This window comes from Penicillium maclennaniae (genome assembly GCF_028827695.1).
Source record: "Penicillium maclennaniae strain IBT 15551 chromosome Unknown utg000006l:1.0-2513246.0:1.0-2515036.0, whole genome shotgun sequence".
In the NCBI taxonomy this organism is placed as follows: domain Eukaryota; kingdom Fungi; phylum Ascomycota; class Eurotiomycetes; order Eurotiales; family Aspergillaceae; genus Penicillium; species Penicillium maclennaniae.
In genome coordinates, this window is record NW_026623218.1 from 1,198,692 (window position 1) to 1,215,939 (window position 17,248).

The window sequence follows — 17,248 nt, forward strand, 5'->3', positions numbered from 1 at the left end:
TTTCGCCAAGAAATTGCGGAGTTTTTTCCGGGAATTTTTGCCGCCGTCGTGATCCGAGGCCCACTGGACACACCGTCTTTCTGCAGCAACGACTCTCATTCCTCTCTACGGTTATGATATCTACAGTTGCCTATGCGCATTGCTCTTCACTGGAAACGTGGGGTTTTTGCGCTCAGCCAAAGTGGGAAATCTAAACTGTCAGGCTCCGCGATACACTCAGAAACTCTCGTCTCTTCTTGGAACGGGTTGACAGCTACATTCGTATCGCGGCTCGGATGTGCGGTCACTAAGTGGGTACCATGTGGCATGCCCCAAGTTTTAGCTTGTCAAGACTTGCCGAGGGCATCTTTGCGTTCCTTGATTTCCTCCTCTATTCATTGACAATCGTGCGTGGCGGCAAAGGAAATTCCGCGCCTCAAGTCCCGTTGAGGAAATTGCCCCTGCCCCTTTTCTTGCCTGTGTGCACTTTCAAATTGGCCCTACTATTTGCATTTAACCATAGGTTTATTCCTCGGAAGCTTTGATCCAAGTACAGCCAGTGGGTACTATACTCTATTTTTGATTGTACTTCAATTAATCCCAACAAACAGGGTTTGCTAAGTGAGCCACAGATATACCAAGGCCACGAGCCAGCGGGGTACTAGCAGGGTCCACAGGTGATAACGAAAAAGGACCACCGGTCTTGACACGGGGTGGGAACCTGTTCACCATTCGCATCTTATTGTATTGCACTCCCTTCGTCCCAGGTCCCACAAGGCCAAAGAATACTTCCCATAGCATTGCTTGAACCGTTCGTGATCGATCCTGAGGTGAAATGTGATGATATACCTGTGGTATAGCGTTGTTAGTTGCATAGAGAAACACTTTCGTTCGAGTAGATGGTAGACTGAGGCCTTAAAGCAGGGAAAAACTTCAGTTCGAGTATGCACCAGTGAGCTCAGCGATCTAGAAAGTCATTTCTCTCGCAAGGAAGGCGCACACCTCCCACTCACAAGAAAAACTGAATCTTCAACATACGCTAAGCAAACGCAATTTCCAGGACTACCTCAACCGTCTCAGTCACAAGACTCAAACAGCATGTATTCTGATTCTCAAAAACTAAATTATCCAGAAAATTTGCGACAACTTTTGTACAATGAAAACCGCATATGGGCATTCATCACACAGCCTATCTGGACTAGCATAAAATCCAAGCGCTTGTTTTGCCCCAAGTGCCTTCTTATGCATTCTCCCCCAGAGTCAATACATTTATGCCCCAAGCACATTGCATCAAATTATGCTCAGCATCACTTACAATACTCAGGCAAAGCTGAATGTAGAGACTATGCATTGTCCCGGACTAAGAGCTACTTGAATATCAAGGCCTATGACTTCTTATGAGGACAGCTGCTTAATTTTTCAGCAAAAGATCCGGAAAGATATATCGTCTGAAAATTATAGGTTATACATATAATAGCATTTGAATAGGTAAATCACTTGATGTGGCAAAGAAAACACCATCGCGACACCCATCACCCCAATTCTCATACACAATCACCGTTTCCGCTTTCTAAAGAAGCAGAGCTCTTCATCTTCTAATCTCAGAACGGTATAGAGACCATTTGAAAATAGAACGGCATCGATGATAGCACTGGCACTCATGGCCCCGGCAACCGCCCCATTCCGCACATTGTTGACGGGGTGGATCATTGAGATACCACGTTGGATTTGATCAACATTCAATGAACCCATCTTGGGTAGGCCCTCTTCACTGTTGCTTTAGTGCCAGCCACTTATATCGGTGAGTTCAATGGCTCTTCAAAACTCCCAGCCGTCGATGCAATTTCTGTAGCTTTTCCACTTCCAATAGCGGCGGTATAGTAACTTTTGCAAGGAATTCTCGGGTCTATTCCAGTAACCATCCCTCACGTTGATTTGTGCTTCGAAATTTAAGACCATGCTCAAGGATACTTGACATCAACTCTGTTGCAGGAAACCGATCAAATTCGATGCTTATAGGTAGCGTCTACGGTATCAAGTCTTATAAACCCAGCATCACCAGTGCAGCAGATCAGCTTCTCCTTCCTTAAGTAGATTTTTACTATTTTCCAGACCGTGCCTAAAGAGTCAATATGGCTTGCTGACTCCTGGAGTATCTGTTTGCAAGATTGCGCTGATTCGGTAGGGACAATTAAGGAGAATAGTAGACAATAGTACACACCATTGTCGTCATAATACCTCATAATTTGTGGCACCCGCCCCGGGTATGATCCATGGGTTGAAGACTTCTGAAATAACAATATTGCAGGATCGTGAATGTATAGCCGCATACTCTTTAGGAGTCTTGCTCATCAAATCATCACCCACTTGGCTCAAGGGTACCCAGGGGAGGTGGTGAGGTTAGGACGCCACGAAAAAAGACATGTAAAAAAGCAAAAACAAAAACATACAACAGCAGGGATTCGCTGGTGGTCACCCACCCAACTACTAACCTGCCGGCGTGTGGCTTAAGTACGGCTGAGCGGACGGGAAGCCCTGTTCTCCACACCCTATGGTCGTATGTGCTAGGTATGGCGTAGACAAAAATTATATTTGTTATTCATTTCAGCTATTTCAAGATCACCTAGGCGATAACTAGAAGAGCGCCGCTTTAGCGTCGCGCGACCAAGGGTGAGAAGGGTGAGTGCGCAATAGATAGGGTGAGAATCAGGGTGAGAAACGGGTAAGAATTCTGCGAGATAGCGTAGTGGCCGCTCAGGCCGCTTAGCTAGGCTATAGCGATACATTATTAGATATAGCCGCTAGAACATATCTATAGATTCTGAATACAAACGATATGACAGACAGAAGTGGGAAAGTTTCATTTTGCTACGGATCCTCGAAAGTCTCTGCTAAAAGCAAGATTAAATCATCTGATTGAGCCAGTGGAAGATGCTTGCTACTTCTCCGTTCCATAACCTCGATATTCAGAAAACGCATGGCGGTAGCTGAGGTCTCTCCGAAGCTCTGTAGCTCAGACCCGGTGACATTTCTGTTCAAGGGGAAGCATTGTGAAGGCGAACCCTTTCAATATCTGCCGCAATTTCGGCATCTTGTACCTGCAAATTATGGTCCCTGAAAGCACCCGCGCTCGGTGCAGACTGTGCCGTGGAGTCGGCGTCCAAAGAGACATGCTGTTGGCGATAACCCGTATACGATTTCGCCCACGCGAAAGCGAGGATTGCGTAAGTCCTTGTCCGAACAGAGTCTTCCTGGGGTGTACCAAGCGGAAACATCCATGGGTAGTATGACTTCCCATGGCACCCCTTAGTTACCCAAGATGCGTTATGCACAAGGTTGAAAGCTCGAATGAAGGAGTCACAGCCGTGGCATGACAGTTTGGAGACACCAATATAGGTGAACGCCTTTGGGAATCCCGGTATCGCCTTTTCGTATCTCGCGATCGAAACAAGTAATTTGACCTCGCAATGAACACTGTTAATCTTTGGAATTGTCGTCTTACCCATTTGAGTAGTATCCTTTCTGATGATATTCATATCCATAACAAGGGTTCCTAGCTTACCGGGATCGCTACGCTGATTGTCATAGGCAAGCGCGTCCCGCAACACACGTTCCCAGTCTGAGCTAGTAGTTGGAACCTTAGCGAGTCTCGTGGACTGTTCACGAAGAGTCTCGAGAGTGCATCTGCAAGTGAGAAGGTCCCGGGTCTTAACTGACACTGTGGCCCTTACAAGAATCTCGATACTGTTGAAGACGGAGTTGAATTTGCGCATATAGCGCTCAAGCTCCGGGAAATGCTGGATTTTAGCCATGTCGACATCTTGGCGAGCCTTTTCGCTGCGGAGATACTCGTTGATGTCCCGCCTTGCATCACCTAAGAAAAAGTATAGCAACTGCCACTCCTTGTCATTCTTCGGCTTGCCGATTTGCGCGCCATTTCCTTGGCCCTCCTCACGTGTAAAGGTCGATTCCACCGTTCGGATGGACTTTGCGGCTTTGTAAAAAGGGTGATTTGGAACGAGGTTGGAGCACTCTCGCACGACCTGCATGAATCGCGAAAATTTCCCGTTGACTCGGCTCTGCAGCCTCTGCCACACGAAGCTGAGACACAGTTGTGAGAATGCACGATCCAGTGACTTGAACTCAGTGTCCGTAATTGGGCTCGTGGGTGAAGTATCTTCTTCATGGGGGGGCCCTCGTTTTCTGGAACCGTTCCGCGAGTCTCTGCATCTTCTTCCACATGTCACGGAAGTGTGTCTCGGTTTCGCGAGGCACATCGGAATTGGAAGACATCATGAACGTGAGGGTTCCTCTGCTTGCATCATGCCGCACGGCGATAGCAATCACCTCATGCTTTTTGCGTGAAACGCATAAGATAGCAAAGGCATCCAAAATCTCGCGGATTCGACGGGGATAAGTGATCGGTGGGTACCTAGCCTCTGGTCTGCTCTCGTTGCGCGCTCGGTGAGTCGGGACCTGAGAGCTATGGAGGGTTTCAATCTTGTTGATAGCCGCCAACAGGTCAGACACATGCTGTGATGTTGGGACACCAAGGAAAGAACCTGGGTCTTTAGTCTCCTCTTGCATAGCTTGTTCGATGCTCTGTCTCCGTTGCTTGAGGTCCTCTTGGCGTGGAAAATCGGTCATGTCAACTCGTTCCTGACGGCCGCCGCCACGGCTTTTCCCTTTTCCTCGGGACCCACCTCTGCTGCTGTGTGACGTCATTCCGTGTAGTACTAGACCATTTTCAGAAGTAAGCCCAAGTCCCATATCAATCGTGGTAGACGAGGAAACTCACGTCAGAATGTGATGAAAGAAATTTGAGGAGGTGTAGATGCAGAAAGCAAGCCTGAGAAGTGGCTGGATATGGGCTGTGAAAAGAGTGACATGATAGTCAGGGAGAAAGCCGGCATGCGTTCGCAGGAGAGGTTACGAGAATGATTCGAGTGATGAATGTCAGTTCTGAGGATTTTGTTGGTCTCGATGCTAGTGAATGAAAGCAAAAGGTAGGTGAGGAGGGCGAAGAAGTGAATCTAAAAGTGGTAAGGTTGTGATGATAGTAAGATATGGGATCGTGAATCTTAGACAAACGACGAGAGAGGTAGCAAACCATGTAATGATCAACACGTTGGTGAAGGTTAGAATGAGTTAAATACGAATTTAAAGCAATGGTAAAGTGAAGAGGGCTTTAATAGTCAAGCAAGAGTTCAACTTAGTAAATCCGGAAGATTTGGGAATTTTCTACGTCAGGATCCTTGTTCTGCAAGGGCACAAAACTTCATCACGATTAGGTTCAACTCATTTTTCTTCCTATTTGCTGGTACCTGGCACCCTATGAATATCGTCCCTTGGTCGGTGTATGAAATACTGCTACAAAGAACTTGGGTAGGCATGAATCCCTCGCGAAATTGATTCGACTGCTGGCTGCGTAGTTGGGGTTTCACTTTTTTGCATTATTCCTTCATTCGGTACGCTCACAGAACATTCCAACGAGATTTTCGTGTCCATTTTTTGGTCTCGGCCCTTCTAAATGCTTGGATACCGAGACTGGCTAAAGGAATAGTATGTCCTGATCCCTTAGTGATCACGTATAGTGGCGTGAGTACAGTAATAATAGTCCCGTGTTATACCTACACCGCTTCGGGTGTTGGTCCGCCATACCTCAACGTAATTCCACACCTTAACGTAATTCTTGATGCTATTTAGCTTTATTCCTCCACCTACTACTATAGATCGGTATTAAAGTAGTATATAGGATCTAATAGTAGTCTGCTTAGTGTCTCTACACTTTCAGCCTCTTCCGTAGCTAATTTAGGGGTTAGAAGCACGCTTAGAGGTGCTATCTTCCTACCCTTCCGTACGCTTGCCGTATATTCTTTCTCTTTCCGTCGTAGTATAGCGCTTTATATGCTTTATAGTTATAGCACCGAATCTGCCGATCTCCTTCCGTGACTTAGCGAGCTTTTAAAGGTATAGGCGGGAGTTAGTGCTAACTAGTAGACATAAGAAGGCTAATCTCCTCTACTATATCTTTATAACCTAACGGGGAAGCCGATTAATCTATTAGCGATTATCTAGGCTAACACCCTTATAATTAGCTATCCTAGATATCTTATCTTATATATAGCGTGCTTAGGCCGCGGATCTTAGTAGGGAACTTCGTGAACTAAATAATTAAGGCGGCGGAGTGTCCCTAGTAGGCTAATAAAGCTCTAGCGTAGGCCATCTTATAGTATTAAGGCGTTAAATAACCGAAGCTAGTGTTAGAGATAGGGTAGACTAGGTAAGAGATAAGATGGTAAGGTATGATAGCACCAGTGTATGGATAAGTAGTACTAAACTAACCCTTAAGGAAGGAAGATTATCTAGAATATATATCTTCCTTTTGTACATCTGTGGGATCACGTGGCGCTCGCTTCTATGTAGGTTATCTGCGGGTTATTAGGGGGTTTCTCCCGACATAGATATTGGATAACCTCATATTATAGATCGTACCGTAACAGCTGCACCGTAACACCTTTACTTCGCTATAGGATCATCTCTATCTACTATATATTAGTGATTTTTTTTCTAAGAAGAAAAGAAAATGGAAGAGAGAAACACTACTCATAATACCCAGTTTACAGCTATATTATCATATTTCTTATACGTAGCGGGTATAAGATTCCGGTGGTATACGATATTCTCTTCTAATTCCCGCTCCTCTTAGTACTCGCGAGTGAACCCACCTGATGCGGCACGTGTGATACGCTCCTTAAGGGCTTTCTAGATGGCTTATTCAGTAAACATTGTTTTTGTAGACTTGAACAAAGCGAAGAAAGCGCCTGAGGACCGGTATTTATCCTTTTCTGTGGTGCAGAGTGGGTTAGCCTCTCACCCCGTTCTCACCCCTCTCACTCCAGTCTCCAGACTTCTCACCCCTATCACCCACACTCACCCTAGGACGGCTTGCATCACTGTTTTAGAAGCAAAGGGCTCTTTAAGAATTGGTCATGCAGAACTAGCGGCTTAAGTACGGCTGAGCGGACGGGAAGCCCTGTTCTCTACACACCTATGGTCGTATGTGTGACGCATGACTACCTTTGGGACTGAGGGGGAACGTGATCTGGAAAGAGCCGTTGAGCTAACCCGATTTGGGATAGAAGTGGTTTTGTTTCGTAGTTGCTCGTTTCCCTCTATCTCTTCCTTCTCGCCTTGGTCGGTAACAGTATGTGCTAGATCTTTGTTTTCTTAGAAACATAATCCCAAACACGACCAATGTGAACGACGCCACCATCATTGTCTCCGATGCATGTTGCATCATATATGCTTCGTCTGTCACCTTTCTACCTACCAACTAAGCATCCAAATTTTTCGTTACCTCCCCAATGCAAGTCAATTCGTCCGACTCATCAAAGCCATTTCGATTCATCGTTTGACGCTACTTTTCTTCCAAACATGTACGGGCCTAGCAAACCCCGCCTCGTCCCTCTCAACTTGTAGTATCCTCTCAAATCCCAGCGCTTTCAACTCATTGTCGAACGGTGGCCTAATCTTAATGGTCTTATAGGTCTCTCTCAATTCTTTATTTCTCTTTGAAGCTCTCGCATAATTGCTCATCGGCTGCGGCTCCACGACGAGATAACCTCCATCATTCAGTATGCTCTGTATGTGCGCAAATAACTTCAACATTCCAGGATCCCCGTTGTTGAGATGGATCCACTTAGTCACAGATAGCAGTAGGACAACGTCGAACTTGCCTAGCGCGGTTCCTGTATATGCGGACGCATCCACAAAGTCAAAGTGCTCAAATGTGCACGGTCCGTCGGGGTACGCTGCTTTCGCCTGCTCGACCAGCCACGGGTCGATATCGACGCCGACTGAAGCTGCCGCGCCGCAGTGCGCTATCGCTTCATAGGTCAATTTACCCGCGTTGCAGCCCAGGTCTATCACTCGCGCATTGCGGAGGATATCTGATGGGAGAATGGAAAGGCGCTCGTCCGGAACGGTGGGCGCCCGAAACTTGGCGTAATATTGGTGGTAGTTGCCATGACGCGCGGCGAGGTGCGTAGCTTTGAAGCGCTCTGCATTGGAGAGTTCTGTTGCAGGCGGGGCCTGGTGGTGGCATGCTCCTGCCATATTTGGAGATTGTGAGAGCACAGGGGCACGTGTTGGTAATTATATTGATTATGTCGAAAAAGGAATGTGTAATGATGTGGCTTAGATTAGGATGCACCCTGGACAGGCCATCTATCCAGAGTTCAAGGTGTTGAAATTTTATGATTAATACCAAAGTTTTGTTGCGCGAGATGTTTGTAGGTTTTGCATGCATATGGTGCCTGAGGCATACAATACCCAGCTGGCTGCTAGATTATCACTCATCCCGGGGCTTAGTGATCACCTAGAAGAAGTGATTTAAGAATGGCTAAATCAGCGCCTAGCACTTAGTAATGGATGTTACATACAGCTAGTAATTAGTACTATGTTGAAGAGACCATAACGTCCGGGCAGAACCCCACTGTTCTACTCTTATGTGATAGATAGAGTGGGCCTTTTATTAGATCTGACGCATGGTCTAGCCCATGCAGGAACAATTGATCCACTAATTAGATCTGTCCGGTCTTAGGAAGGGAGCACTACAGTATATTCCGAAGTACAATAGTGACAGGGGGTGAAAGGGGATTTAAAGGAGCTGACTTTCGGGATATCCACAAAATGACGTCAGCTTTGCTTACTGTTTTCCCCCGCGTCGTAGCTGCTCGTGCAACCCTCACATCCATACCGAGGCCGTACTCGACATGCCTTTCAGACAGGCGATTCAGGGCATTCTCGATAAGGCCGACAAGGCTTGGGAGGACATCACCCATCAAGCCCCTCAGTCCAACCAGCCTACCCCACCGCCAATTCCAACCTCCAGCAAACCACAAGCTTATCCGCAACAGCACTCGCAACCCCAGATCTGTACTGGCAGCCCAATCTTCATCCTCAAGCGCCAGTGTCCACCAACTTTGATCACGAACAGGGACAACATGGATGGGGCAATAACGAGTCGCAGAATTATGTCGACAGCCCACAAAACTCGTTCCATTCAATGCAAGGCGATGCGGTGATCGTGCGCGCTCTGATCAACCACGGGCATCCTGACCCTGCTCAAAAGTTCACCAGCGCCAGACTGTCGAGTCGCCAGACCCTTAACCGACCACGAGGCTGTCTGTCGGCCAGAATTACCGCGCCGGTGGCCCGAGGTATCTGGCCTGCCTTTTGGCTGCTGCCTAAAGACCCCTTCAAGTGGCCCGAGGATGGTGAAGTCGACATAATGGAAGCATGGAATGGGGATGCTATCAACCACACTTGTCTGCATTGGGGCCACTTCAACGGCGAGGACTGGAACAAGCATAAGGTTCTCGAAACCCCCATCCCCAACATTAGCTCGCCGGCGGGAGTGAGGTACGATTTCATCTGGGACGAGGACGAAACGACGGGTCAGGGGCGTTTGGTCTGGTTAATCGATGGCAAGCCCATCATGAGGGCCGAGAAGCCGCCTGGCACGAGGAAGATGAGTGAGTTCAGAATCCTCATCAATATCGCTGTCGGAGGCAATGTCTGTCAGGGAAATATGCCCAGTGATGGATGCTACGAGACAGTAATTCGTGAGTTGGCAATGTGGGACGCGCCACCTGGGGGGTTGGAATGAATTTGACAGGGTTTGGAGGGATTCCAAAGATGGCAATACCATGTAATGGAACGGAAGGCGATGTTCACTGCCAAGTCAATCAACTATATCCACATACCCCACCCTCGGAAAAAGCAATCTCTGGCTAGGCGAATAGAATCAGTCGTGACATAGTGGTAGACTGGGTTTGATAATTTGAACAAAGATGCAACGCCATGCATCTTCGCTTGTGGTCGATATGCTCGCAATTCTTCTCCTTGCGTAGGAATCAATCAATCCTCACATTGTTCTTTTGTATAACTAAGCTAATTGTCTTGTTCCTGTTGACCTCTTGGTCGCTCTTAAGTCCTATATTCACTGATTCACATGAAAGGTCGAAATAAGCGTGATTGAGAGCCACCAAATAGGTTAATTTGGGCCTTCAAGTGGGTCTATACAAGTACGCCACGCTCTGCTCCACATTCCCCAGATTTTGCTCTCGGTCTCTGGGAAGCCCTCGGTCAACGTGTGGCAACACCCGCCAATAGCTGGAAGCGTATCATAGCCGGACTCCGAGCCACTCACGAATAAGGCTACTGCTGACGGATTCACAGTTGGGGGCCACAGTTCCAGCTGAGCACAGTCCTCGACACCCAAGTTTCCCCTGTGGAGACCCCAAGGCCACTGTGAGTTTCGGGGTTCCGGGTGGCGGATGGCGCAAGCCTTACAACGCCATCGTGGGCAACGGAGCCTTTTAGCGCAAGCCCATGCCGCTTTCCAGGGCACCCAATGTTTGAATCTGGTTGTCTGAAGCGCCTGGTTAGCAAATAGCTTCTACGTTTGGCTGTGGCATTCGACCTGGGCCATTACGGTCGCAATCCGGGGAGAGAGCATACATGGTTCGCTTTTGCCACGAAATGGTTCTTCCACGGTTGATGAAGGTCAGGCCTATTGCGGTGGTCTCCCCGCAGTGAGCAAGCTAAAATGTGACCCTGTTACCGGTTTGCCGCTGACCGAAGAGTCAAAAGGTTTCCTTTGATTCGTCTATGATAAGCATATGCATAGGTGCTTTTGATTCACATAAATAAATAGCTCTTAAGCCGCACTCGTCTCACGCCTTGGCTTTTATCTTTGTTCTTGCCTTTGCTCTTGCTCTTCTTCCCAATCCCGTACTCAAAGTGTCCCTCCTTGGACTGTATCGTGTATAGCTCTCCCGTGCGCAATCGTGGTAGCTTGACCTCAAGGCCCTGTCGCCCCCGCATTGTCCCACTCTATTACCTACGATGGCGCTGGCCTACCAGAATACAAATTTCGACACCGCAGAAGATGACACCAAAAAAGAACGTGTCCTAGATGCCGAAGACGGTCATGGCGTCGTTTCTGAATATGAGGATCCTTTCGGAGACGAAGAGTTTGCCGAGGTGAAGTATCGGACATTGACATGGTGGTAAGACTTTTGCGCCTGGACGTGCACCGAGTTCTTAGCTAATTGAATCAATCAAGGCAATGTGGCATGAGTATGTTCTAGCATCGACCCTCGTCAAACCCTCCATTCATGAATCTCGATGAAATAACACGAATTTGCACAGTCATGATTGCGGAGACAATCTCTTTGGGAATTCTGTCACTTTCCTCGGCCGCGGCGACTCTTGGAATGGCCCCGTAAGTTTGGTTTCTTCCTTTTATCCTTTTATCTTTTCCTCAGTAAAAGACTATGCGTTAGTGAAACTAAGATGTTTGCAGAGCGGTAATCCTGATCGCAGGACTGGGCCTCTTGGCCACCTATACCGGTTTCGTGATCGGGCAATTCAAGCTGCGGTATCCCCAGGTCCATTCTATGGGAGATGCGGGAGAGATCATGTTCGGAACATTTGGCTGGGGTCGATTCGGACGTGAATTCCTGGGCACCGCGCAACTCCTCTTCCTGATTTTCGTGATGGGAAGCCACATTCTCACTTTCACCGTGATGATGAACACCCTGACCGATCACGGCACGTGCTCCATCGTGTTTGGGGTCGTTGGCTTGATTATATCCTTTATCTTCGCATTGCCACGGACACTGCGAAAGGTCTCGTGGTTTTCGTTCGCCTGTAAGTCTCGCGACAACGGATAGGAAAGGGACAGACTGACAATGTCCTCGAACAGCTTTCGTTAGCATTGTCTCGTGAGTTGTCATCAATGGGCTACCCTTTCCCACTTGCTGATATCGCTGCCAGTGCCTTGTTGATTACGATGATTGCAATTTCCATTCAAAGCCCAGGCAATGGCCACGTGGACGCGACAACGAAGATTAGTGTTTCCACCGGCTTTCTAGCAGTGACAAACATTGTGTTTGCCTATGGTGAGTTTTCATGTTACTGTGGAACCAGAAAGACGAATTCTCACATTCACATCGAACAGCGGGGCATGTTGCTTTCTTCGGCTTTATTTCCGAAATGCAAGACCCTACTGATTACCCCAAGACGTTGTATATGCTTCAGGCAACAGACACCAGTTTGTATATAATAGCCGCGGTGGTCATCTATTATTATGGGGGCTCTGACGGTAAGGCTTTCCTGTCACTGTGTCGACGAACGATATATTGACGTAATCGGGATCCCAGTGAAATCGCCAGCCTTGAGTTCCATCAGCCCTACCATGTCAAAGGTAGCCTACGGAATCGCGATCCCAACGGTATTTACCCCAATATCATATTTTCTCATCTTTCCTGAATATGAAGCTGATGCTACCCTGGTAGATTGTGATTGCTGGTGTGATCAATGGCCATGTCGCAGCGAAGTACGTCTACGTGCGACTGTTCCCGGGTAGTGACCGAATGCACAAAAGAAATCTTGTGTCGATCGGATCCTGGGTCGGAATCACTCTGACGCTGTGGGTCATCGCCTGGATCATTGCTGAGGCCATCCCGGTCTTTAACGACTTACTCAGTTTGATTGTGAGTGCTCCACTCATGGCCCAGCGAAGCTTGGAACCCCCACACTAATGGCATCATCTAGACTTCCCTCTTCGCGAGCTGGTTCACCTGTAAGTTAATTCACTCAAGCGTTCACAGGTCGGTAGGAAAGTCTAATTTGAATCTTAGATGGTCTCAGTGGCATCTTTTGGCTGTTCTTAAACCGGGGACAATACCTGAGTTCCCCAAGAAAAGTATTCCTCACTATTCTCAATCTTTTGATTCTTGGTATTGGTGGCTGCTTATGCGGAATGGGCCTGTGGGTGTCCGGAAAAGCGATCCACGACCAGAAGAGTGGCTCTAGTTTCTCTTGCGCAGAAAGCAACGGCTAAGCCAGAACCTCCTCGCACGTCCAAATTTGGATGACATTGGCTGTGTTATTCGTGGAATTCAAAGTATATATATGAGAGCTTACCACTCAAATTGAATACTTGGATCGAGCAATCATGTGTTGAATAGTATCATTGATTTGGGAAAGAACTAGAATTGCCACCGGTTCATTTGGCTGAACACAACAACTTGCCAAGTCCACACGCTGTGCGACCTAGTTTTTGTAAATTGATACGTACCATGACATACAGAATTAGCCACATGCCTGCGCCCTTGGTATCGAGCAGCTCATACTTGTATCTTCCTTGGCAGATGGTGCAGTGGTAGCACAATTTAGCACAGAAGTAAAAGGCCATTTTAGAGCACCAGGTGATGACATTCAGCCGCATGACTCGAGGACGGGCTGTTCACTGGCCATTGTTGTCCTCCCATGGCCATGATTCTTCCCCGCAGGGCTTTTTACACACGACCCTCAAGAATCAAGACAAAGACGAATAAGTTACCAGTGAGGTTACTGTTTGTGGAGGATTTAGGCTATGTGCGGGTCGCTGGACAGAAGAACGGTTGAAGATACTCAAAAGCATTTACCAAGATGTCTGCCCATTACCATAATCCTTATTTACTTGATGTACCTTTCAAGCCTTTGTGTATCTGTAGATTTAATCAACTAACGCCCTCTGATGTAGCCAATGAAACTTATTGAGCACAAAAAGCCCCTTCAAGGAATTCTCTCAAAGGTTGGAGATGGCCGCATTCTTCCACCTCATAGCCTGTTCGATAGCCTTCGCGACAGCAACGCATTTCTCCTCACCAAATCTCCCACCGACAACTTGTACGCCAACCGGCATCCCATGTACCAGCTCAACATCATCTGTACTATAATCAGCACCTGTAATCATGAGCGCAGGATATCACACTCTTACACTGCTCTTTGTTGAACTTATCGCCAGCGTTGCGCGGTATATAATCCAGCCACTCTTGGCTTGGCATGTCTTTCTCTCTAGAAACAGACGTAGTGGGTACAGTCAGGGCGGCATAGCCAAGTAAGTTCCAGACACTGGTATACCCGACATATGCATTCGACTTGACCCAAGTCCAGGGCTTGTATCCAACCCAGGGCGTAATCGGCATGATAATGGCGTCGACACCAGAAGACGCCCAGCGCTCCAGGTACTCTGTTTCATACAGGTACTTGTCGGCGTTGAGCTAGCAAGTGTGTTAGAGACTAAAACTACCACTGAATCACAGGTCTTCTTACCTGATGAGTCTCCGAAGTAGTCAAAACATCCTTCTCCGTCCCAACCAGCATGCCCTCAATTAACGGCTCACCCGTCATCTCAATCTTCTTTCTAGCCCCCTCACCCCCGTCGGACAAGATAGCCTTTTCCCAAAGTTCATACGCATACTCGTGAGAAGAAGCATCCCATTCGAATACTATTAACATGTTAACATAATCAGATCACGAACACTGAAGTCGCACAACATACCTTCATGTCCAATGGCTCTCAACGCATCCACAACTTCTTGAACCGCTCTTTCAATAGGGGGCTGAACCTTGACCACCCCATCGTCCACCAAATAGGCGATCTTCAACCTCTTTGGCCTGAGAGATGTCAAACTTCTTCGCCAGGGCACCGGCGCTGTATGTTGATCCAACTCCCAAGGCGCCGCGCAAGGCAAAGCCTCCATATACCGCTCAATAGTCGCGAGACTACAACTCATTGGTCCAGCGACGGATCTTACGATATCCTGACCGGGACTGTGCTATAATCAGCGTATGTACTTGCTACAAATGCAAACAGAAAAGCAGACAAATCGGGAAAAAAAAAAACACTCACTGTCCCCGCTCATAAGGATGTCTCCCAGGACTAGGCGACAGTCCATAAAGTCCACACAAACTGGCAGGAATGCGAATCGAGCCACCCAGATCGGTCCCGATGCCTAGCGCACTACCCCGTGCCGCGACGAGCGACCCTTCGCCGCCGGAACTCCCGCCAGAGATCAAATTGCGATTGAATGGGTTGACGCATTGGCCGAAGACATGATTGTAGGAGTCGGACATCATCATTGATTGAGGGATGTTGGTCTTAACGTATAAAACAGCGCCGAGGCGGCGGAGGGTTCGAGCGACTGATTTATCGGCTGCGGCGGGGTTATTGGTTAGACCAACCCATCCTGGTTTTTTGGGTTAGTGAGGCTTTTGCATATGGGGGAGATATCCAGGTACCGATTGAAGTGTCGACGCCTTTGACGGAGAATAGGTCTTTGACGGAGACCGGGAGGCCGTGGAGTGGACCGAGGGTTTTGCCTGTTTCGTTGAAATGTTCATCCATCTTTGCGGCTGTCGCGAAGGCCTCTTCGAAGAGAATCTCCGTGCAACATGTTGTTAGTTGGTGGGCTAGAGAGGCGCGCTTTGCGAAGGCGCGAGTCAATTCTAAAGAAGATAATTCGCCGGATGATAGTTTTCGAAGAAGGATGGTGATGTCGGTTTCTTCTGTCAGTGCTAGCTCTGCGGAAGTCAGGCATTTGCGAATATACGGAAGTGCTTCTGGTGCAGATTCAACGGATGGTATTTCGGCAAAGCGCCATTCCGGAGGGATGAGAGCGAGCTGTTCGGCGCGCTTCTTCGCTGCAAGGTCTTGGTATGTGGGGGCGGTAGTCATGATACGATGGAATGTTTTAGATGATCTAGAGGTATCAAGGAAAACATATCATTTGAAGTATAAGCATAGAAAAATAGAAAGATAGATGGACAGATGGATAGAAATGTTGAAAGATAGAGCGATCACGATAGCAAGGGTGTAGTAGACAAGAGCTCCGAGTGCGGGGGTAGATTCCCTTCCGCATTGGGAAGGCTATCTAGCAGATGGACCTCCTCCACCTCCGCTCACACTGTTCCTCTCCATCCGGGTATCTCGGAAACTCACAGGACTGACAATTCCGCCAGTAATTTCGTATAATATCGCGCTGCGCTGGAGTGCAAGCGTTGATTCCCGTCAGGAATGCGGGCGTCGCTATATGGACGTAGTACCTCGATGTAGTGGGCAAACGTGTAATGGCATCACAGACCCGATCGACCATGGACGAGATTGTGTTAGCATGTATCCTCGACCCGTTATGATGTTCTTCGCCCGCCTGGCTAAAGGCAAATATGGACCCCGCACCACGGAAGACAGTCACAGCTAGACCGCGATCACTGGAGTCCGAGTCAAGAGCCAGTATCTGGTCCATAGCCAGGGAGCACAGATCGAGACTAGTACCGGCTTCCCCTTTGGCTAGCCTCACAAACAGCCCGAAGGTATCATGCGGACATCCAACCGATTCAAAGAATACCGGAGTAAGAATCTCACGATGCCAATCGTCAAACATCAAGCCGCTATCTCTCACAAGAGCTCCAGTGACATCAAACCATACCAGATAAGCCAAAACATCGCCAAGACCAGGTATGCGCTGAGTGAGATTATCGAGCTCGGATTTATTCCGACAGTGAAGATCGAGAAGTGACCGTGCGCCTTGCAGATGGCGGGTCCATTTGCCGAAGGAGCCACAGCAGACTTCGAAAATGGCAAAGGTTGCAATGCCGAAAAGAGCGATAGGGTGGCCGGAGTCGATCACTTTACTGAGGTTTGAGAGGGCCACGAGGTGAGACTGGATGGACTGTTTCTCGTCGTTTCCTTCGAGGCGAGAGCGCGCGAAGTTGATTGTGCGGGCAATGAGTTGAATTGCTTCATCTGGAAGGTCAAAGTTGCTCGATTTGATCTCCTCGTAGTAGTGGGAGAGCATTTCGATGAAGCCGTAGAGGTTGATGGGGATGGCATTTGACTGGGAACTTGGAACATTTATCGTTGTCGCACTTGAAGCCGAGATACCTGTTGACTCTGGAGATAGCTTTGAGATTGTACTGGAAGGAGTATTTGATGATTTGTGTGGTGCCGTATTCTCCTTCTCGCCCATCCATACTACTCTCTGGGGGTAGTGACACGCCACTCCACTTTGTAGACATGCTCGGCACCGCGGACGATTGAGATCACATTTGATGCTTTTGGATCGACAATTTTGACAGTGCCGATCATGCCGAATTCCACGCGGTCTCTTTATACCTGTCATGACATCTCGATGCCGACGGTCGCGAAATGGTCGGGAGCGATGAGAGATACGGATGCGGGGAACACATGAGTCGCCCATTCGGCGCTAGTGGAAAGATATACTTCGGGTACGTCTTCGACTGCGCACATGCATGTTGCGCCTCTGCAGATTTTGAAAGAAGAAAAATCTCAATTGAACGGGAAAGAACTAGCTATTGAAAGAGTGACTACTAATCTAAGAATCTATCTACGAACCGCAAAGGCACGGGC

At 48.1% G+C, this 17,248-nt stretch overlaps 7 protein-coding genes across 7 annotated transcripts; 2 read left to right on the plus strand and 5 right to left on the minus strand.

The window, feature by feature from the left end:
* Positions 1–1,533: 1,533 nt before the first annotated feature.
* N7477_006684 (uncharacterized protein) lies at positions 1,534–1,731 on the minus strand (the record flags this gene model as incomplete). Its single annotated transcript, XM_056968347.1, has 1 exon — positions 1,534–1,731. One exon carries the CDS (start codon positions 1,729–1,731, stop codon positions 1,534–1,536), a length of 198 nt encoding a protein of 65 aa, XP_056821143.1.
* A 1,283-nt stretch (positions 1,732–3,014) lies between these two features.
* N7477_006685 (nucleic acid/nucleotide deaminase domain-containing protein) lies at positions 3,015–4,028 on the minus strand (the record flags this gene model as incomplete). Its single annotated transcript, XM_056968348.1, has 1 exon — positions 3,015–4,028. One exon carries the CDS (start codon positions 4,026–4,028, stop codon positions 3,015–3,017), a length of 1,014 nt encoding a protein of 337 aa, XP_056821144.1.
* Positions 4,029–4,161: 133 nt separating this feature from the next.
* Positions 4,162–4,704, minus strand: N7477_006686 (uncharacterized protein; the record flags this gene model as incomplete). The annotated part of the gene is made up of 1 exon (XM_056968349.1): positions 4,162–4,704. The coding sequence occupies one exon, from the start codon at positions 4,702–4,704 to the stop codon at positions 4,162–4,164; it is 543 nt and encodes a 180-aa protein (XP_056821145.1).
* Positions 4,705–7,386: 2,682 nt separating this feature from the next.
* On the minus strand, positions 7,387–8,097 carry N7477_006687 (class I SAM-dependent methyltransferase; the record flags this gene model as incomplete). Its single annotated transcript, XM_056968350.1, has 1 exon — positions 7,387–8,097. One exon carries the CDS (start codon positions 8,095–8,097, stop codon positions 7,387–7,389), a length of 711 nt encoding a protein of 236 aa, XP_056821146.1.
* A 659-nt stretch (positions 8,098–8,756) lies between these two features.
* Positions 8,757–9,652, plus strand: N7477_006688 (glycoside hydrolase family 16 protein; the record flags this gene model as incomplete). The annotated part of the gene is made up of 2 exons (XM_056968351.1): positions 8,757–8,919; positions 8,949–9,652. The coding sequence occupies 2 exons, from the start codon at positions 8,757–8,759 to the stop codon at positions 9,650–9,652; spliced, it is 867 nt and encodes a 288-aa protein (XP_056821147.1).
* A 1,241-nt stretch (positions 9,653–10,893) lies between these two features.
* Positions 10,894–12,895, plus strand: N7477_006689 (uncharacterized protein; the record flags this gene model as incomplete). Its single annotated transcript, XM_056968352.1, has 11 exons — positions 10,894–11,057; positions 11,114–11,127; positions 11,200–11,272; positions 11,354–11,700; positions 11,756–11,774; positions 11,827–11,951; positions 12,011–12,154; positions 12,213–12,283; positions 12,348–12,545; positions 12,607–12,634; positions 12,693–12,895. 11 exons carry the CDS (start codon positions 10,894–10,896, stop codon positions 12,893–12,895), a joined length of 1,386 nt encoding a protein of 461 aa, XP_056821148.1.
* A 729-nt stretch (positions 12,896–13,624) lies between these two features.
* N7477_006690 (uncharacterized protein) lies at positions 13,625–16,896 on the minus strand (the record flags this gene model as incomplete). The annotated part of the gene is made up of 8 exons (XM_056968353.1): positions 13,625–13,764; positions 13,817–14,099; positions 14,152–14,327; positions 14,381–14,652; positions 14,732–15,068; positions 15,121–15,531; positions 15,821–16,722; positions 16,763–16,896. The coding sequence occupies 8 exons, from the start codon at positions 16,894–16,896 to the stop codon at positions 13,625–13,627; spliced, it is 2,655 nt and encodes an 884-aa protein (XP_056821149.1).
* Positions 16,897–17,248: the final 352 nt, after the last annotated feature.